General features: G+C 34.3%; 1 protein-coding gene across 6 annotated transcripts in view; it reads right to left on the bottom strand.

Annotated features, from left to right (window-relative positions):
- Positions 1-19,057, bottom strand: part of LOC145672463 (fatty acid synthase-like) — a 342,995-nt gene that overhangs the window by 95,079 nt on the left and 228,859 nt on the right. For 5 of the 6 annotated variants that reach the window (XM_081741622.1, XM_081741635.1, XM_081741625.1 and 2 more), the window contains 5 exons: positions 17,979-18,123; positions 14,708-14,821; positions 9,400-9,508; positions 7,920-8,174; positions 3,550-3,726 (listed from right to left, as the gene is read on the bottom strand). In XM_081741622.1, coding sequence (XP_081597748.1) covers positions 3,550-3,726; positions 7,920-8,174; positions 9,400-9,508; positions 14,708-14,821; positions 17,979-18,123 — 800 coding nt within the window. The remainder of the gene's footprint in view (positions 1-3,549; positions 3,727-7,919; positions 8,175-9,399; positions 9,509-14,707; positions 14,822-17,978; positions 18,124-19,057) is intronic. The other variant, XM_081741632.1, reaches the window with a different exon arrangement.

Genomic DNA, 19,057 nt, shown 5'->3' with positions numbered 1-19,057 from the left:
TTCAGTAGTCTGTACTGGGGTGGGGGATTTTATGTACTGAAATATTGCACGAAAAATTCCCTTTCTGCAAAATTCCGACTTTTTTCTGCCTATAGCTGGCAATCCTGCAATAAATAACTGCACTGGCAATCCTCGGATAAATATAATCATAAAATATACGTTGACACCAACAATTTATATTCTATTCACATTCACACAAAAGAATGTTTTTCCCATTGGATGACCGTATTGTCAAGAAATTTCGAAGGGGTAAATGTCACACGTACTTAGGGAACAAATGAATTGCGTTGTTGTTATTATAGCAATATACAAAGAAGTGTAACAACGGTTTTGCTGCCGTCGTTAAGGAAGTTGTATGTGCCCACGATCCAATCACCTGATCATTCGACAGGCTGAAACTTGTTGGCGGCGTGCGTATGTGTGTCCGCGCTCTCTTTTACTGTACTGCAATGTGTCCTGGTTGAGAGGTGGTTGGTGGTGAATGTATATACAGTAAAGTATTTGAATTAAACTGTGAGTGTTTGTGTTATTTGAACGAGTGTCGGTTTTCATGAAAATGCCCCGCACCTGCAAGAACAATCCTGATAACTTTTGTTATATTTGTGCAGACGTTATTTGTGGTAATAGAAGGCGACCACTTACTGATTCAGTAAGGAAAGCCTATTCATTGTATTTCGGTTGTTGAGTGGGAGACCAAGACAAATCTTGAGCTCCACACGTGTGTTGTACGTCGTGTTCTTCCGTATAAATGCTTGGATGCATGGGAAAAACGTCTCCATGAAGTTTGGCGTGCCTGCTATTTGGCGTGAACCCACAAATCATGTGTCTGATTGCTATTTTTGTATGACATCGCCCTTGAAGAAAGGAATCAATACCAAAAGGAAGAGAAATATCAAATACCCTGACATCCCATCTGTAATTCGCCCTGTGCCTCATGGACAAGGACTGCCAGTTCCTGTTCCCCCAAACGCAACAACATCAAGCAGTGATAGCGAGAATGCTGATCCTACACATCCAGCCGAAGAAGTGCATCCATCCACCAGTGTTGTTGATCCTTCATTTACGCCATCCTTATCCAGCGAAACACACAAAATCACACAACGCGAACTCAGTGATCTGATTAGGGATTTAGACCTCCCGAAGTGTAAAGCTGAAGTGTTAGCCTCACGACTGCAGCAGTGGAACCTTCTAGCTGAAACAGTGCGAGTGTCAGTTTTTCGAGATCGTCAGAAAGAACTTGAGAACCATTTCAGTACTGAAGGTGACATTACATTCTGCAGTGATGTTGAAGGTTTGCTTCATGACCTACATATTTCATACAAACCGGACGAGTGGTGACTATTCATAGATGGTTCCAAAACAAGCCTGAAGGGTGTACTGTTACATAATAATAACGAAAGACCGTCCATCCCTGTCGCATATGCTGCTTTAGCGAAAGAAACGTACACTACGTTGAAATCTGTTCTACGCGTCATTAGTTACAATCAGCATGAATGGCTAGTATGTGGAGATTTCAAAGTAATTTCGATTTTGTTGGGTTTGCAAGGAGGTTATACTAAGTATTGTTGTTATATATGTGAGTGGGACAGTCGCGCAAGAGATAAACACTATACACAAAAGGAGTGGCCTTTAAGAACAGCTCTGATTCCTGGCTCAAAAAAAAAATTGACAATTAACCTCTAGTGAACCCTCAGAAAATTGTTCTCCCACCACTGTATATTAAGCTGGGACTTATGACAGCGTTTGTAAAGGCAGTGAACACGAATGAAGCAGCATTCGGATATTTGTGCATGAAGTTTCCACGATTAAGTACAGAGAAGATCAAACAGGGAATATTCATTGGTCCACAGATACGCCAGCTCCTAAATAACCCTGACTTTGAGACCACTCTAACCCCTGATCAGCTGCATGCGTGGCGTTGTTTCCGTAATTTGACCACGTTGTTCTTGGGAAACAAGAGAGCCGACAATTACAAGGACCTTGTGGATGAATTAATTCATGCTTATCAAAACATTGGCTGCAACATGACACTGAAAATGCACTTTTTTCACTCACACCTCGATGTCTTCCCAGAGAACTGTGGTGCTTTCAGTGATGAACACGGCGAGAGATTTCACAGGGATATTTCTCTCATGGAACATCGATACACGGGTCGGTGGACAGCTGCAATGTTGGCTGACTTCTGCTGGACGTTACAGAGGGATGCTCCAGACACAACCTACAAGAGGAAGGCAAAGAAACGGCGCATTCATTGAAGGTGAGTTCATTCATTTATCCTAGGCAATAAATTTGTGTACAATTTACTGTTGTGCAGTAATAACGAAGATCCGAGGACCAATTTATTTTTTTGGCCAAAAATGTGGTAGACAGGAGAAATTTGCAGTATTTCAGTTCAAAGGATAATATTTATTCTCAGTTCGGTCTTCTTGATGGCACATAATGTTACCAGTCTTAGAATAACTTTTCCAGCATTCTTTCCAGTTATTTATTGCAGGATTGCCAGCTGTAGGCAGAAAAAATCGGAATTTTGCAGAAAGGGAATTTTTCGTGCAATATTTCAGTACATAAAATCCCCCACCCCAGTACAGACTACTGAAATGATAGTTACATTGTCTGAATGTATTGTCCTATAGTTCTGTTCGGCATACAGAAGTCAATATTACATTTTTAATGTACATGTTGTAAAGGTATGTAAAATTTCGGCATTTTGGTAGAAAGGATAATATTTTTTTTCACAGCTCGGCTCGCTTCGATCATGACGACATTTGCAGAAAACATTCCCAATATTGACATGTTACTTTTCAAATATAAATTATAATTTTATATTGCATGGTTGCCAGTAAAAAAATTAAAAAATCGGATTTTCCTCTTTAAAAAAGGATATTTTCGAATATATGGGTATATAATTTCCCAACGGTACCGGTTACCGGAACGATTGTTAAGTTTTCAGAAAGTACGATCATCGACGAATAGGAGGAGGTATAACACATTCCGTAACGATAAATAGGGACGTAATTATACGTTCCTGAGTAAAACCTAACAAAATAAATGTGAAAAACATGAATTTTTTAAGGTAAATTCCACATTTACTAGCAACTCTGAGCTACCAGCTAATTTTAAGTGTGATATTCGTGTTCAGTGCCTCGAAATCTATAAAGATTGGCTACTTTCGTTTCTGTAAAAAAATCCACTGTAGACCAGTGTAATTGGACAATCACCTTAGAGGACGCCAGTTCAAATCCCTAGTAGAGGTGCGAAGTGCACTCGATACCTTCTTCGCTCACGATCTACCAAGTTCTACCGCGATGGAATCCATGGTCTTCTAGAACGTTGGCAATGCTGATGAGGATTATCTTTGATCTTCCAGGTACGTCTTAGGTGACATATGAATGTTCGAAGTTGGTGGGTGAGAAAGCGACAGAACTTTTTTGTTACCTTTATATAAATGAAAGAAATTACATTCTTACTACTTTGCAAAGTTTTAAAGAAGAAGACAATAATAATTTTTAAGAGTAACTGAGTACAAATTATTCTCTAAACCCTGCATACCTTCGTTTTCCTTCAAGTTCTCAACAATTTGCAGATGCTCTTTTGGATTAATAACAAGATGATCAACTGTTGTTGGAACAAGAAGTGCTCGATGATGTTCTTGTATTAGACTGAATTGAATCATTGTATCTAAAAATGTCACCCAATTATCCTCCCATCTTAAAAATCCACAACATCCTGTAAGAAAATTATCTTCAATTACTTAATTAAATTTATTATTTTGTTACATCAATTTACCATGAACTATTTATAAGGCAAATTAAATGTTATCTCTTTTCACGGTTCCAGTTCTAAAATTTATATGAAAGATGTTTTCAAAATTCTTGGAATTTCTAAATAAGCCAGTTGATTCAAAGGTGTGTTTCTCAGGTGTTGGAATTGCCTCTATAGAAGGTACTGTACAATTTCGATTATTCATAATTTTCCTTTTGTGGGAATAGAGCGTAAAAACATCAGAACACTTATCTGCGTCTTTTGAAATCCCTGAAGAACAAAAAAGTAGAGTGAACCACTGAGTCAATCGTTTTACAGCTGGTAGATCGAGTATAGAAGGTAAGTTACGCAGCGGACGATCTAATATTGCAATAAATGACACGAACATTATTGCTGTAGACACTCTTGATGAACAACAAACGAGTAATCATTCGTGAGATTAGTGCAAGTGTAGACATTGGCACATGGAAAGTGTATGGGATTTTGTGCAATCATTTAGGTATGATCAAGATTTCTTTTTCTTGGGAACTTCAATTATTCAGGCCAGAACAAAAACTGAACAAAGAGAAAATTTGTTGTCAACTTCGAGATTTTCTTGCAATTTTATAGCGAGCAATTTCGGCATGATAAAAACAGATGATATCTGGAACACATACTTCAACCCACGAACACACACATACAAATTTCTCTTAAAACCTCGTGCAATTTCCTCTTCGAGCAAAGTAATGGTTACTATTTTCTAGGATTGTGACGGGATAATCTTAGTGGATTGATTTGGTATACTACTCGAAGTTTTGTCAAGCCCATTCTGACACGTAGCCAGAATTTCGTAAAGGGGAGGGGGGTTCCGTGACATGAAATACTGTGGTCATCACAGCAGGGGCTCGATCATTCTAAGATATTTTACTGGCAACATATATTTGTTTGTTAGAACAATAAAATGAGGATATGTTAGTAAGTATTCTAACAACAATCTATGAAGAAATCTCGAGTAAAATAACATTAAAAAAAAGTGTTGAAAAAGATTTTACAACATTTACATTCCTTTTTCTGTTCATCCAAATATAACAATTTTCCCATCATTATGACCTCAACTATTATAAAAAGTACATATTCACCATTATAAAAAGTACATATCCAATAATGTCTTGTAAAATATTTTACAATATCTGCATTCCTTTCTCTGTTGAATCAAATGTTAACAGAACCTTCTTTACACATAACTTTTTTGTTTTCATTGTTCCGTCAACTACTGTCTGTTCCAAAGGACAGGCTAAAGGAGCTGTAGAAAACTGCTTCAGAAATAACATGTTTGATATTGCAGAGAAGAAGAACGTGTTTGATACTGCATGACGAAATATTATGATAAAAAATGTCATACTGTTATAGAACGGCACTATGCTTTAGAAAGCTTGAATTTTTTCTGACTAGTAACAGAAATTCTGAGAATTCCCTAACTTTTCTAGAAATTTCAAATTCCTTGACTTTTCCAAGATATCCCTCTCATTCATCACCATGTGTTGCAAGTAATTCAATAATACCGTTACAATAATAACCCCGTTACAATAATATCCCTTTTTAACTTGATCCCCGTTTCCTCTACGCAAAGCTCCTTATAAGAAACAGTAACAAAATGCTTGCTGTAGCTTTTTACTTTTAACGCTGATTCTTCTTTTCTCATTTCTTTTTGTTTCATCCTTCCTTAATTTTTCTCATTTCTGGTTTCGAAGGGGGGTCCGGACCCCTCGGACAACCCTGGCTACGTGCCTGGCCCATTACAATGAGCACTTATAAAAAATTGTTCTGCAAAGCTGGAAGTCCGATCATTACTGCAACAAGAGTTTACACAGCCGGCCAAACAAAGAATGTTTTAAATGATTTGCATTAGGTATAACTTTCATATCGTCTCTACTTGCCTGATTTGGTACTAGTAATTACTGTTTCTCGAGTTAAAGAAACTTAACGTGGTGCATTTCTAGAATTTAAATAATGTAAAACTTTGGAAACAAGAGCATAAAAGACGCTTCGAAAGTTTTTTTTTCTTTTGAAGAAGGCTTTAAGAAGCTAATTTTATGGTGAGAAAAGTATATACATTATAATTAAATAGACATTATATTGAAAAACTAAAATGTAGTATAGATAAAAACTAGTGTATAATAATAAAATAAGTAAATAAGTAAATAAATCAAAATCCCTAGAACTTTAGAAATATTTCTCATATATACCTAATCCTGTTGAAGGTGGAATATGACTGTCTCAAAATTTTGTTTCATGTTGATCAGAACTAGTTAAATTAACACTAGCAAAAGTTTAAACACGTTCTTATTATACGACATAACTTACTGTTGCTAGAAAGTACATATCTTTACACGATGATGATTACGTTTATCCGACATTCACTATAAGGCAATTTGGGTGAACTGTGTTGCTTTTCAACAACATTACCTCAACAAATCTGTATATACATCTATCTATCTATCTATCTATCTATATATATATATATATAAAACTAACTAACTAACTCTATGGCCTATGGAACCCGGAGGTTCAATGCCGCGTTCACAAAAGCTCTCCACTGACTTCTATCCTTAGCTAACTGCATCCAGTTTCTACTTTGTATTCCAATCTCTGCGAGATCCATCTTAATATTGTCCTCCCATCTGCGCCTAGGTCTTCCTAATGGTCGTTTTCCGATTGGTCTTCCTGTCAAGACTTTGAAAGCGTTTCTACTTTCTTCCATTCTAGGTACATGACCCGCCTACCTAAGCCTCCTAGACTTGACGACCCTAACAATGTTGGGTAAACCATATAAATTATGTAGTTCCTCGTTATGAAGTTTCCGCCATTCCCCATTCCCGTTCCTCTTGGGTCCGAATATTCGTCTCAGGATCTTGTTCTCAAATACTTTCAGTCTATGTTCTTCCCTCAGAGTAAGTGACCATGTTTCGCAGCCATACAAAACAACAGGCATGATTACCGTTTTGTATATTTTAAGCTTCAAATTTCTCGACAGAATTCGCGACGATAAGAGATTTTGAACCGAATAGTAACACGAATTCCCTGCTTTTAGTCGACATTTAATTTCTCCGTGAATATGATTTTCCTCTGTTAATATTGATCCTAGGTATTTGAAAGTATCCACTTTATCAAAAGTATTATTTAATATTTTAACGCATCCATAATTTGCTGTATTCCGGTCCCGACGCACTTCCATGTATTTAGTTTTCTCTGCATTTACTTCTAAACCCATGTCTCTGCAAGCGTTTAATAAGATCTCTGCATTTCTTTCTATTGTTCTCCTATCATCACCTATTAAATTTACGTCATCAGCATATGCCATAACCTGGTGAATACTGTTCAATTCTAGACCCTGGTTGCTATCTTTGACTTTCCTTATAGCGTATTCCAGAACGAAGTTAAATAATAATGGCGACAACGCATCTCCTTGTTTCAGGCCATTTTCGACGTGAAAGCTCGTGGACAAAAATTTTCCTACCCGGACTTTACTTTGGGATTCATTTAAACATATCTTAATTAATCTAATTAGCTTTCTCGGTATTCCAAGTTCTGTAAGAACGTTGTATAACGTTTCTCTCCTAACCGAGTCGTACGCCTTTCTAAAATCAATAAATAGTGTGTATATATATAATGAATATATTCAATGAGGAAGCAGGGAAGTCATTCACAATTATTTCTATAGAAACGACTTCCTCAGCAACAAAAGTTAAAAGTGATAATAACTGAAAACACAAGTAAAAAGTCCAAGTGTGTGTGTGTGTGTGGCATATATCAGCAAAACTTGACACCTATTTATACTGTATATGCAAAGCCGCGTACACTATTTTGCTCAACAGTGTACTTAGATTGTGTGGGTTATATTATTATAATTAAGTATTCTGCCTCTTGGCAGGTCCTGGGACTAATGAAGGTTTTTGTTTTCAATTTTTGATTTAGGTCTGGAAATGTTTCTTTCATGTTTAATGACCTTCAGGTTCTTCTAGCTTACTCAGAAGGGATATCGAAGCACTTTTGAGTTGTGTTAAGAATCGACTTAATTACAATAATGCTGTTTTCTAATAACGTAACTAACCAGAGCTACCTGTTATTATACAATACAGAAATTAGTATGTAATGTTTATATCGGATAAGTGGATTACCTGACAAATCAGATCTCAAGACACCCTTAAACTTTCCGCTATATTTATAGCCTCGAACGCGAGTTTCTTTGTAAAAATCGTCCATGTGCATTGTAGTTTCAGCTTCTTCCATTGAATGCTGTGGTGGTAAATCTCTCATCTCCTTCTCGACATTGGCTGGAGAATAGATTCTTCCTGTTACTACAGTTGAACCACTTTCAGTAATTTCAAATTGTCCAGTACCACGCATTAAAGTAACAGTAAATTTCACTGGACCTATACGAAAAGGAAAAATCAAAGGTCTTATAAAAAAAAGATGTGAAAAACATTTATAAAAATATGTTCTGATGTTTGCAGTAGAATATTATATGCAATCACTGGGAAGAGAATAGTCTATTCCGTACAATGAAAATAAGTAATCATAACGGAAGTTCAAATTAATGCACATTTCCCAATCTCTTATTTACTCTATGAAACGTAATATTTCAGGGTTGGTTTCAATATATTTTATATTATATTTATAAAACTCTTAAGTTTTCAATAATCTTATTCTAGCGCAAGAATGTATTGATTAGATTGGACTAAATCACACACCAAAATCCTTCGGTAATATAGGCTGGGTTATCATGTAGAATTAAGTTTCACTGACTTAACGGTACATATATTGGCTCAGTATACATGACTTGATAACTAAACGGTGATTGTGTCATCTGGCCACACATTTATGCAGGGTGTTTCAAAACAATACCGACAACGTTTGAAATATGATCTCTGCCACCAAGATAAGACAAAAAAAATATAGACCAACCTGGGTGCAGAAATCCGTCATTTCGGAGTTATATGCTGCCGGAAACATGAAAAAAAAAAAGAACTTTAAAGGTCCATAATTCCGAAACTGTGGGACCTGGTGTAGTCGGGTCAAGACTTCACTTGGGAACCAGTATGTGTCCTATCCAAATATCCATGCTTCAGAATCCTGTGATACTTCCGCAACAATTTTTATAGAGGTAGATGGTAAATACTTCAGGTTATATGCCCGTAGCCAAACTCCCTCCAAAAAAATTGTTGTGTAAGTACCACAAGATTCTAAAACATGTAATTTTGGATAGCACACTATTAGTTCCTCAGTAAAGTCTTGACCCGACTACGGTAGGTCTCATAGTATTGGAGCTATGGACCTTTGAAGTTCATTTTTTCATGTTCTCGGCAGCCTATAACTCCAAAATGAAGGATTCCTGCACCGAGGTTGGTTTATACTTTCTGTCTTATCTTAGTGTGAAGAATCACTTCCCAACCGTCGTTGGTATTGTTTCGAAACACCCTGTATATGGTGCGAAACAGGGAAAGAGAGAGAGTGAAAAGGAAGTTAAATACATATACAGTTTATCCTCATATACCATCTAAAGGAACGATAGACGAATATTGATTGGGATAGATTTCTCTTTATGGAAATTACTACTGTATTACGTAAATACTTTCATTACAGCTTTAGATGTCTTACCTTCAGGAGGAAGAATAGTTGCACGCAGAAATCTTACGTTCTGAAAGACCACTGGCAGTTCACTTCTTGGTTTCGCAAGGACTCTGGCAAATGTATCCCATGCAAGTTTCTACAATAAGATAAATAAATAAATAAATAAAAATAAATTTATAATACTTATCAATTGAGGATAGTCCTCTGCAAAAGTAATGCTTAACAATATTAAAGATATGTGCTCAGACCTGGGCATGCACCCTGTTCCTAAATGTTACTTCAATATTTTGAAAATAGGGGTAAAATAAAATGCCTTTTTCTCCATTTTCTTATTTACTGATTTTTTTTTATATAAAAAAGGATCAAATATTCTTCCTGTGTGGTGTGTCTTGTTCACTATTATTACTATAACATTCAGTTACAATTCATTTTCGAACATGGTGAACAATTACTGCTTAACTTATAAGAGATCTTTAAGTTCTACGTCCCACGATTATATCGACTAGGCTAAAGGAGACGGTGATTATGTGAAATGAAGGAAATGGTGGAATGAAGAAAGTGGGAGGAAACTGGAGAACCCGAAGAAACCTACATACACTGTATTTCTTCGCCAGAAAGCTCACTTGGTGCGAGCTGGAATCGAATCAAGGACCCCATGCACCAGTGGCGAATGCTCTACCACTGAGCCACCGCAGTCCTTTCTCAATGTAAGTTTAAAAGTTAATTCTATACAAAACTTCTAGATCGATCTTGTTCAACAGTAGCTACATGAAATTTAGTATTTACTGAACACGAAATATAATTTAATAATTACGTTAGCATGTTATTTTCGAAATTAGAAGTGTATTCTTCAGACCCATTCGCAATAAAATAAGACAATGCACAGTACTTTACTTTGTACAGCTAAGTTAAAAACAAGTTCTCGGACAATTTTACATAACACTCCCTCTATTCTCGTGTAAATAATTCGAATTCAAGCATATGTGCTACTATTGCTTGCGTATTTTTCATTTCATGAAGCGCGTGTGTTATTCTTTTTTTTTTTTTCTAAGTTGCTTAAACACAAATGTTTCGCCATCTCTTGCCTATAAGAAATACTTGAGTTCAGTTCGTGAATTCGTAACTATTATGAAAGTAGACTGATGGTTGTCAACAATACGAAAACATGGAAGCAATGTAGCTATAAAAGTAATCTTTTCTATTTTAAGAAATAAAATTTTCCTATCATGCGTTCATTATTAGTGGATACAGTTGCAGCACTCACGCAGTCATAAAATGAGAATTAATTTTGACTTACCTTGAAAACCATTTTTCTTTTCCCCTCAAACTAATTCTTGAAAAATATTCTTTTTAGGTTAAAAGTACATGGTTGCATAATCATGTGACCTTAAGTAGCAACCATTTCTGTAACTTACTACGTGTAATAAAAATGACAAATTACTAACTGTTTAAACAAGAATATTGTTTCAAGAAGCCCTTAATCTCAGAAAAATTATACATAATCACTATCATATCTTTGTTTTTCATCCCTTACTATTACATCTAATATCCTTCCCAAAATTTACTTTGTATTTTGTACACAAATTTGTTTTCCTGGTCATGGTATTACAGAATTCCTAGTTTTACACACATAAAGAAATCTAAATGTCTGTAGAAATTTAACTAACTAATTAACTCTATGGCCCATGGAACCCGGAGGTTCAATGCCGCGTTCACAAACGCTCTCCACTAACTTCTATCCTTAACTAATTGGATCCAGTTTCTACTTTGTATTCCTATCTCTAAAAGATCCATCTTAATATTGTCCTCCCATCTGCGCCTAGATCTTCCTAATGGTCGTTTTCCGATGGGTCTTCCAGTCAAGACTTGGAAAGCGTTTCTACTTTCTTCCATTCTAGCTACATGACCTGCCTACCTAAGCCTCCTAGACTTGACGACCCTAACAATGTTGGGTAAACCGTATAAATCATGTAGTTCCTCGTTATGAAGTTTCCGCCATTCCCCATTTCCGTTCCTCTTGGGTCCGAATATTCTTCTCAGGATCTTGTTCTCAAATACTTTCAGTCTATGTTCTTCCCTCAGAGTAAGCGACCATGTTTCGCAACCATACAGAACAACAGGCATGATTATCGTTTTATATATTTTAAGCTTCAAATTCTTCGACAGAATTCGCGACGACAAGATATTTTGAACCAAATAGTAACACGAATTCCCTGCTTTTAGTCGACATTTAATTTCTTCGTCAATATGATTTTCGTCTGTTAATATCGATCCTAAATATTTGAAAGTATCCACTTTATCAAAAGTATTATTTAATATTTTAACGCATCCACAATTTGTGGTATTCCGGTCCCGACGCACTTCCATGTATTTAGTTTTCTCTGCATTTACTTCTAAACCCATGCCCCTGCAAGCGTTTAATAAGATCTCTGTATTTCTTTCTATTATTCTCCTATCATCCCCTATTAAATTTACATCATCAGCATATGCCATAACCTGGTGAATACCGTTCAACTCTAGGCCCTGGTTGCTATCTTTGATTTTCCTTATGACGTATTCCAGCACAAAGTTAAATAATAATGGCGACAACGTATCTCCTTGTTTCAGGCCATTTTCGACGTGAAAGCTCGTGGACAAAAATTTTCCTACCCGGACTTTACTTTGGGATTCATTTAAACATATCTTAATTAATCTAATTAGCTTTCTCGGTATTCCCAATTCTGTAAGAACGTTGTATAATGTTTCTCTCCTAACCGAGTCGTACGCTTTTCTAAAATCAATAAATAGTTGATGTACCGGGGCATTGTATTCCCACTTTTTTTCGAGTATTTGGCGAATGGTAAATATTTGGTCGATAGTTGATCGATTTCGTATAAATCCTCACTGATAATCTCCAATAATTCATCTGTGTATGAGGTCAATCTTGCTAATAGAATGTTTGAAATGATTTTATAGGATGTTGACAGAAGAGAAATGCCTCGATAATTCTGTAGAAGTTTAGTTTAACAATATCCAATATTTCGGATACTTTATCGAGTATCTATTATCAAGGACCGTAGAGACGTAAAACATATTCAGCACAAGGATCTGTAATGCTTAAAACGTCAACTTTAGCAGAAATATTTCATTTTTTTAAGATAACGTATAGTGACTAACTTGCGTGCTTTTAAAGCACGTAAGTATACTTTGCACAAACAGAATTTTACGTCATCGTTTCAGTGACTCTATTCCTATTATGTATTCAAGGGGTAACCCTAAACTAGATACCTGCAACATATTGTGGTTTGTATACTGCGAGTTTTGTTAGTAGTTTTAATATTTAAATGACTTTTACATTTTAAACATGAACGATGGGAAAAGGAATCAAATCAAGTTTGCTACTAATATGAAACTTTGCAATACAAATAACAGAGTAATTTAGATATTCAGTAATATGTAATATGAGCTTCAAACAGTGATTGCGGGGCATGCACAGCTCCCTTCCTCCGGGAGCGAAGGGGCGTTGCACCGCTTGCGTCGCCGATTGTTTTTATTAAACATTCGGTTAAAAATATGCTCTGAACATATTTTTAGTACCGCCTAATACTTACTTCTGATTATTCAGAATGAACAGAAGGAAACACAAAGTGGGTAGATATTTCTTCTTTCAGCACGTTATTACTACTGGGAATCGAACGCAGGTCCGTGCATACCGAAGGACACAAGATTATTAGTTATTCATTTGCTGTATATTTTATGTAATGCAAATATGTTTACGCATAACATGTACAAAAACCATTAATACATTAGAAGACAGTAAAACGGCCATTAAAATTTTGAGAGGTTATTCGTGTTTACTGCGTTTTGCTAAATAAAGAAAAACAATCCACACACTAATTATATATTGAACAGCCTTCGTTCTGCTGGTACCTAATTGACTTATCATTAGAGTTTTCAGGTAAAGTGACAGACTTCTATTATATTCCTAGATAAATTTTCAATGAATGTTCTAAAACTCGCGCCCGTGTTCAAACCTAGAAGTAAAAAGAAGACGAAAATATGATATATTTAACCACCGAGACCTTGTTTCGGCTGTATATTCCAGTAAAAATATATGACGATGTGGCAATATCGCACGACAGATAGACAAAACAAATGTGTAACAGCAAGGGATTGCCATTGCTTGGTGCGAAGTGGGAGTAAATATGTGACTATCAGGCAATCCATATTCAAACCAGATTTCTGAACACAGTTTTGTTTTCATATTCTGACAATTTTTCGTACAAGTACAATATCACGTGTCGTGATGTACAGGCTGTTTGGCATCTGCAGTTACTATATTATAATTTACCGAACTCAGGACGGAGGTGAGCTTCCTAACCGTTTTTTATGCTAGGAAAGCGTATACCGTGCATATGTATGCAACTTGTTTGTGTGGTGTAGAACATTACTACCGTATTAACAAAAAATTGGCTACTTACCAATGAATCCTTCCTTGAAAATTTTTTTAAAGATTTTTGACGTTTCGGAACTCTCACCTGGTTCCTTCCTCAGTGGCAAGGTAAAAAGGATTAAAACGAAAAGGAGATAAAAGGAGTAAAGCCAGGAATACATACCACTATATAAAGTAACGTACAAAAAAGATCCTGAGATGAACAGAGCAGAGTGAAAAAAAAAAAAAAAGAATGAACTGAATAAAAAAGAACGCAGTGTTTATGTTAGGCCACTAGCCCACTTTGTAGCACAAAATAAACACATGCAGACATGCGAACGTGCTATTTCTGCTTCTGTACATTATTCCCATTTCGTTTCATTGTTTTCGTTCATATTCACCTTAAATAGAGTTTGCACAGTGAAGAAAGAGAACCACAAATTGGATTTTGATTTCTGAAACCGAAACCATAAATCGACTTGGGAAACTGAAAATCGATTTTGAAAATTAAAAACCAAAAATCGATTTTGAGAACCGATACTGAAAATCAGTTTTAAAAACCGAGAGCCAAAAATCGGTTTTGAAAATCGATAACGAACTTCAGTTTGGAAACTGAAAATTGAAAATTGACTTGTTGAAATTTCATTTTTTTCAAACCTCGACTTTACGTTCTCCAAAAATCGACTTGAACAGCATTAGGACGTACTTAACTATTTTAATACAGTGTTATGAAAATGTATATAACCTCTTGACCTCGTCAGAGAATTTATACATACATAAAAAAGAGAGAATTTTGAGTATTGAGTATTATTAGCCTTCTTGTTATATAATTATAATTATAAATGATTGAAAGATGTACTACTGTGCTGTATTCTACATTAAGAAATTTTAACATTTCATTCTACTATAAGAAAAACTTATTACCAAATATCCTGTAGCGGGGAATAGAGTTCGACCGTCAATTACATGTCCCTCGTAGAATTTTTGATCCTTATTTCTTAGATTAATTTCATAGTCACATCCAGCACTTGATGTCTGCTAATGGGAGGAAAACAAACATATTAGTAGATTACAGCAGGTACTATATTTAAATTATGACACATATACAAACAAACAAATACATACACACACACACACATATGCACAGTTTAATTCAAATGACATTCGTATTACAGAACGTACAAGGCATCCTTAAAGATCCAAACACACTGGCCATCACAGTAGGGGCAAGTTGACGTTTCTAAAGGGCATGCTACTAATAGTTTGAAGATCTTTCGGACAACTAAGAGTGTAGTTATCTGGAATGGAAGGAGACGCCAACAGGAATGAAGCATAATGAAAATCGCAAACAAAATCCATTGTTTACAATCTAGAAGTGACAATGAACTAGTTTTAATTGTAAAATTAAATGAGTTCAGGTTCGTCCTATAGATGGGTTGCGTCACGCCAAGTCATTGTTTCGCAGAATTGTCCGTCACGTTGATCATGACGTATCAGAGATTTATCAGTAGTATGTATATACAATAGGAGACAAGGTTCTCACAAAGATATACCCCAGCAGTGCACCATAAACTCCTGTACCGAAGAATTATTCAGGCTACCATAACCGACAGCACAGTGAACGTTAGTACAAGCAGAGTAACCGTGTTCCTTACAAGAACACTTAACAATTATTGTTGGAGGTAGGTTTAAGTTGCCAAGTTCCTCTTGCATTGCTTCCCCAGATCGCTGAGAATGTCTTCGACAGACAGGACGATGGTATTCAGTTTTAATATAACATTACAGAGGTCAAAGTTACGATGGATGGAGTTTATTAGGGACTCCAAGAGGGGATCAAAAGACTTGAGCCAGATGCCAACTATGTACATTGTGCCACCCATAATCTCAATTTACTTCTGAGAGACTACAAGTAACATACTTTAACAACTGGCTTGGAAAACTACAATTCTTTTTCAGTTTCACTATTAAAAGACGGCAAATTCTAGATAAAACGAATAGTTACAATGAAATTCTAAATTGAAAACTATATCGAACAAGATAGTTTTCAACATACAATGTTTCATTATCTAATCGTTTCTGTTGATATTTTAAGGGCTTTAAAGAATATAATACTATTCTCTGAAGATTACGCTTAACATAACGAAGCAACTTTCTTAACAAAGAATGGAAAATCATGATTTCGTAATTTCAACTGGTAGAACAACATACGTTACGAACTAGTAATTTATAGCATTGAAAAAATGTGGTCATATAATAGAGTCAGATATAGATGTCACAAAATTGTACTGAGTGATACTGACTTCACATCAAGAACTTAGATAGTCTTTTAGATAAGAGCAAGAAAAAAAAGAGAGAAAAAAGAAGAGACGAAAGTAAAAATGTATGGGGAATCAAATGTTGTAACGCAAGAAAATGTATAATTAAAACTTCTTAAATTATATATTTGAGAATGAAAGACTAAGTGATTCCGAGTAATATTTCAAAAGAACAGCTTAGTTCTATTTATAGTTATTTGGTTATGCATTACCTCAACTAAGAATCAAGTTTTAGAACATAATAAAAATCACCAAAAGAATCCATTGTTTACAAATCTATAAGTGATATTTAATTCCTTTCAATTGTATAGAAGCTGGTAGTAACCTACGGGAATATTTCGACAAAATTCTCTTATCAATTAGTCATCGTCACTAATAATAATAATAATAATAATAATAATAATAATAATAATAATAATAATAATAATAATAATAATAATAATAATAATAATAATAATAATAATAAACTTTATTTTTTTGAGAACAACTGAAATGCAGCACTTTGTCAAATTCTACAATATTATTTTAACATTATAATATAGTAAAAAAGTTAAAAAATGATTAACTTTTTAACATGAATTGATAATAAAATAAAATCTGATAGTGTAGTTTATATCAATTTCTAAAACACTGAGACTTCAAAAATTAAAAGTAAATGTAAAAAGAACTACTAAGTTATATTAAAAATTCTAGAATAAAATTACATTTTAAATATATGCATCTATTATAGTTTGTTAAAAGTCTAAATATTAAAACATGTTTCCTATCATGCGGTTGCAATAACATTTTTACCCTTGCACCTTTTAGAATTTTAAAATTCAAATTTTTTAAAATATAGTCCGAGTTACATCGGTTCTCAAGTATCTTTTCTACAAATACAGACTGAATTAAATTTCTCCTGTCAGCTAGTAGTTCCAATGTAAAATACATTTTTCAATATTCTTACGTGCTAGAGTAATAATCCAGCCCTAACTTAAAACAAAGTATTGTAAGAAAACACTTTTGCACCATTTCAAGTTTGTTCATGAGAGTATTCGTTATGCTGTTCCAAATCAGCAATGCACATTCTAGTTTTGGTCTTACCAGTAATTTATATAAGAATACGTAAGTACCTGGCTGTCAAACGGCAGGCCATTGATTAAACAGATAACCAATTATTTTTCTTACTTCATTATATATGTTCTGCATATGATCACTAAAGCGTAGTAATCTGTGAAATGTTACACCTAAATCCTTCATTGTATCAATTTTCTGTATTATAGTAGCAGTACCTTATATTTGGTATTGCAATTTGTTACTGTAGGTCATACACTTAGTTTCTAAATAATTGATACTCATATTCATAGTAATTTTACATTAAGATTAATATCATTATTATTATTAATAATAATAATAATAATAATAATAATAATAATAAATCAGAAAAGATTTAGCTGACTTAACCTTAATAATATATATACATAATTATTTCGTATCTATGTCGTTTTATGAATTTAAGACTTTTCTCAAAACCAAAGTTGAGAACGAAGTTGAAAATTGAGATCAATGATGCAAGAGTGTTTGTCGTTTCATCATATAAATATTACTGAAACAGGAAGACCACACTAACTTTTATTGAATAGTAGAAAACTTCGCTCGCAAGAATGTTAAAGAAAAACGTGATTGAACATTCAAGATTAATATTAACTGTGAGTTACAAATCTGTTTAATAATATGGGTTATTTCTACTGTTATTATTGTCATTAATATTGAGTACAAATACCTCTTCTCTTGATTTACGGAAAGATTTGCTGAAATCTGTTAAATTAGAACTTATCCTTAATGAGAATGCAGTTACTTACGGACAACAGCATAACCAATCAACGAAAAAGAAAATTTACCTTAAAGTCTACGCTTGGAACGTAATAATTTTGAACATGATCCCATTCAATAATGGGAGCTATCATAGGTGTTCCTCTACCTACTGGGAACGTCACATGATTATATAATTTTGAAGTTTGAGGCTGAAGACCTGCAATGTACAGCCTGAATGGGTAAATAAGAGAGAAAACTAATGTTAAATATTGAAGATACAGAAATACCTACTTTCCGTTAATGTCTTGATTTTCTATTTTACAAGAAAATACCAAAATTTCGCTTCTAATCTAGTTTAAACTAACTACTGCTCTGTTAACATTTCTAGTGATATCTTTATCATTTTTAGCTTCACAAATCGTCGATCCAATGTCAAAACCGCGAATGTGCTAACTTTGACTTTGAGTTACAAGGATTTTAATATTCAAGTTACCCCGAAAAATCAGTACATACACTTAGGTACATGTTTTGGGAATTGATGATAACTTCTAATATACTCATATTTCACAAATTGGACTTTGGTGTTGAAATTTGTGTGCCCTAAATTACATGAAACTGCACTTAGGTGAAAATAGCAAAATTTGCACATTCGCGATATTGGCATTGGACCGACCAAATTAAGACAAATGAATCTTCCAAATTCTACCTGACATCTCATTTCTTGATCTATTATATTAAATTCACCAACGTACGAATCTCATTTAAAAGAAACATTCTTAAGCATTCTGATACTTTTATATGTAAAATTAAAATATTTTTCCCACTTTTGCCACTTTTCAAAATCATTTTTTTCCTTTGATATTTTGTAAAAATATTTTTGTATTACTATACTATATTTTATAATTTAGTTACACTATCTCTAAATTTACACATATATATTTCTGTACATCTGGAATTTGCAATGTACTATTGTAAGTTGTACTTTGTTTATCGTGCTTTATTTCTTTTCTCTTTCAATAAAACTTTCAATTTCAATAAAAGATTATATTTAGTAGTACTAGTAATTAATATTTGAAATCAAAATCTCAGCACAAATTCTCATGAGTAAATAACACAGTACATATATATATATATATATTTAATCGAATAAATCTCTAAAATAGAA

Source organism: Thermobia domestica, chromosome 2, assembly GCF_964235325.1.
Source record: "Thermobia domestica chromosome 2, izTheDome1.hap1.1, whole genome shotgun sequence".
In the NCBI taxonomy this organism is placed as follows: Eukaryota; Metazoa; Arthropoda; class Insecta; order Zygentoma; family Lepismatidae; genus Thermobia; species Thermobia domestica.
Note: the sequence above shows the minus strand (reverse complement) of the source record. Positions and strands in the feature narration are given on the sequence as shown.